This window comes from Pleurodeles waltl, chromosome 7, assembly GCF_031143425.1.
Source record: "Pleurodeles waltl isolate 20211129_DDA chromosome 7, aPleWal1.hap1.20221129, whole genome shotgun sequence".
Taxonomy (NCBI): Eukaryota; Metazoa; Chordata; class Amphibia; order Caudata; family Salamandridae; genus Pleurodeles; species Pleurodeles waltl.
The window spans coordinates 506,558,290-506,560,265 of record NC_090446.1 but is presented as its reverse complement, the minus strand read 5'-3'; the positions used below and the strand labels follow the sequence as shown (position 1 = coordinate 506,560,265).

The 1,976-nt window shown below is 48.1% G+C and overlaps 1 protein-coding gene across 1 annotated transcript; it reads right to left on the bottom strand.

The window, feature by feature from the left end:
• Positions 1-1,065: 1,065 nt before the first annotated feature.
• On the bottom strand, positions 1,066-1,506 carry LOC138246904 (protein LDOC1-like). Its single transcript, XM_069201649.1, has one exon. It carries the CDS (start codon positions 1,504-1,506, stop codon positions 1,066-1,068), a length of 441 nt encoding a protein of 146 aa, XP_069057750.1.
• Positions 1,507-1,976: the final 470 nt, after the last annotated feature.

The following is a 1,976-nucleotide window of genomic DNA, read 5'->3' as shown; positions in this document are numbered from 1 at the left end:
ATCAAAGAAAAGTCTCTGTTGCTCACAAGCCTGCCCATGCCTGGCTCCAGACACACTCCAGGGGGCTAGAGACTGTATTGTGTGAGGACAGGCACAACCCTTTCAGGTGCAGGTGTCTGCTGCTCCATCCCAACTCTAGCCCAGAAAGACTCATCAGGATATGCAGGACACACCTCCACTCCCTTTGTGTTACTGTCTAGAGGGAATTCACAAACAGCGCAACTGTCAGTCTGACTCAGACGTGGATTCCACAGGCAGGCAGAGGCACAGAATGATTAAGCAAGAAAATGCCCACCTTCTAAAAGTGCCATTTTCAAACAGACAATCTAAAAACCAACTCTACCAAAAGATGTATTTTTAAATTGTGAGCTCATAGACCCCAAACTCAATTTCTCTATCTGCTCCCAATGGGAAACTACACTTAAAAGGTATTTAAAGGCAATCCCCATATTCACCTATGGGAGGGATAGGCCTTGCCATGGTGGAAACCGAATTTGGCAGTATTTATCTATCAGGACATGTAAAAGACAACAGTACATGTCCTACCTCCTAAATACACAGCACCCTGCCCAAGGGGCTACCAAGGGCCTACTTTAGGGGTGACTTCCATGTAGTAAAAGGGAAGGTTTGGGTCTGGCAAGGGGGTACACTTGCCAGGTCGAGTTGGCAGCCCCACAATACAAGCACAGTCTTTTTTTACATCTTTCTTCCCGCTCACTGATGGAAAGTGGGCCACGAGTAGTATCCACCTGCATAGGTTCACCCTCGGTTTCTCTAACAGGAGGGCGAGGTTCCTCCGGACGGTGCAAAAAGACACGTGAAGTACTTAGCTGGGAAGGTCCTCTGTCTTTTTTCCAAACGTCGTTCTTGGAGACGATATTCGATGGAAAGAGCTAGATCCATCAGACCGCAAAGATCTTCAACTCGGGTGGAGTGCACTAACTCGTCTTTGATCGCCTCCTTCAGTCCTCTACGGAATAGAGTAACCAGGGTTCGCTCCACCCATGTTGTCTCGGCCTCGAGCTGTCAAAAGCGTGTAATATATTGGAGGACATCTTGAGAGCCTTATTGGATGTCACACAGAGCTTCTTCAGCAGAGGCCTCCAATCCTGGACGGCTAAACATCTGTTTAAACTGATTCACGAAGGCTGAATAATCAGACAATACTGGGTCATTAGATGATACCATCGGAGTTGCCCAGGCCAAGGCAGGACCGGATAGGGCACTGATAAGATAACCCACCTTTGTCTTGTCGTGGGAAAATTGTGTGGGTCGGAAGGCAAAGTAAACAGTTAATGCATCTAAGAACTCTCGCAGTTTTGTTGGTTCACCGTAGTAACGAGGAGTTGAGGTGGGGACGGTAGGAACATCTGTACTGCGGAAGGCCAAAGCCTGTCGTAAAGCAGCATTCTCGTTGCGTAATTGTTGCAGTTCCTGAGCCTGTTGCTGAATGGTTGCCAGAAGGGACTGATCAGGATCTGCACCAGCCGCCACTGTATCATCCATGGTGTTAGACGAAGTCGGGTGTATTTGGCGCTGCAGTCTTTCACGACTTACGCGCTGCTTGAACCTGGAGTCCGCTGAACGAGTGGCAAGGTTCTTGTTTCTAAATGTTCGGCCTTGGCCCAGGTAGAGGCGACTCTTTCTGGTAGCCACGGTGCTGCATGCGATAGGAATGCCAAGGGCAGGCCGTGTCCTTCAGAAGTAGTGCCAGAGGGAAACAAAACCCTAAAAAGGGGAAAAAACCTCCAAAAGGAAATGTCCTGAACCAGGAGCAAAAATCAATAAGTAAATATAAGGTAAAAAACAACAGGAAAAACACTGGAACAGACTTGAACCAGAATCTGACACAAGGAAGAAGGGAAGAAGGAGCGAAGACACCATCCAAACAGAAAGTGTTGCAGCACAAGGAGGGAAAGAATCACAGCCCTTAAATACCCCAAACAGGAAGCAACCAACAGGAAGTGCAAGGACAC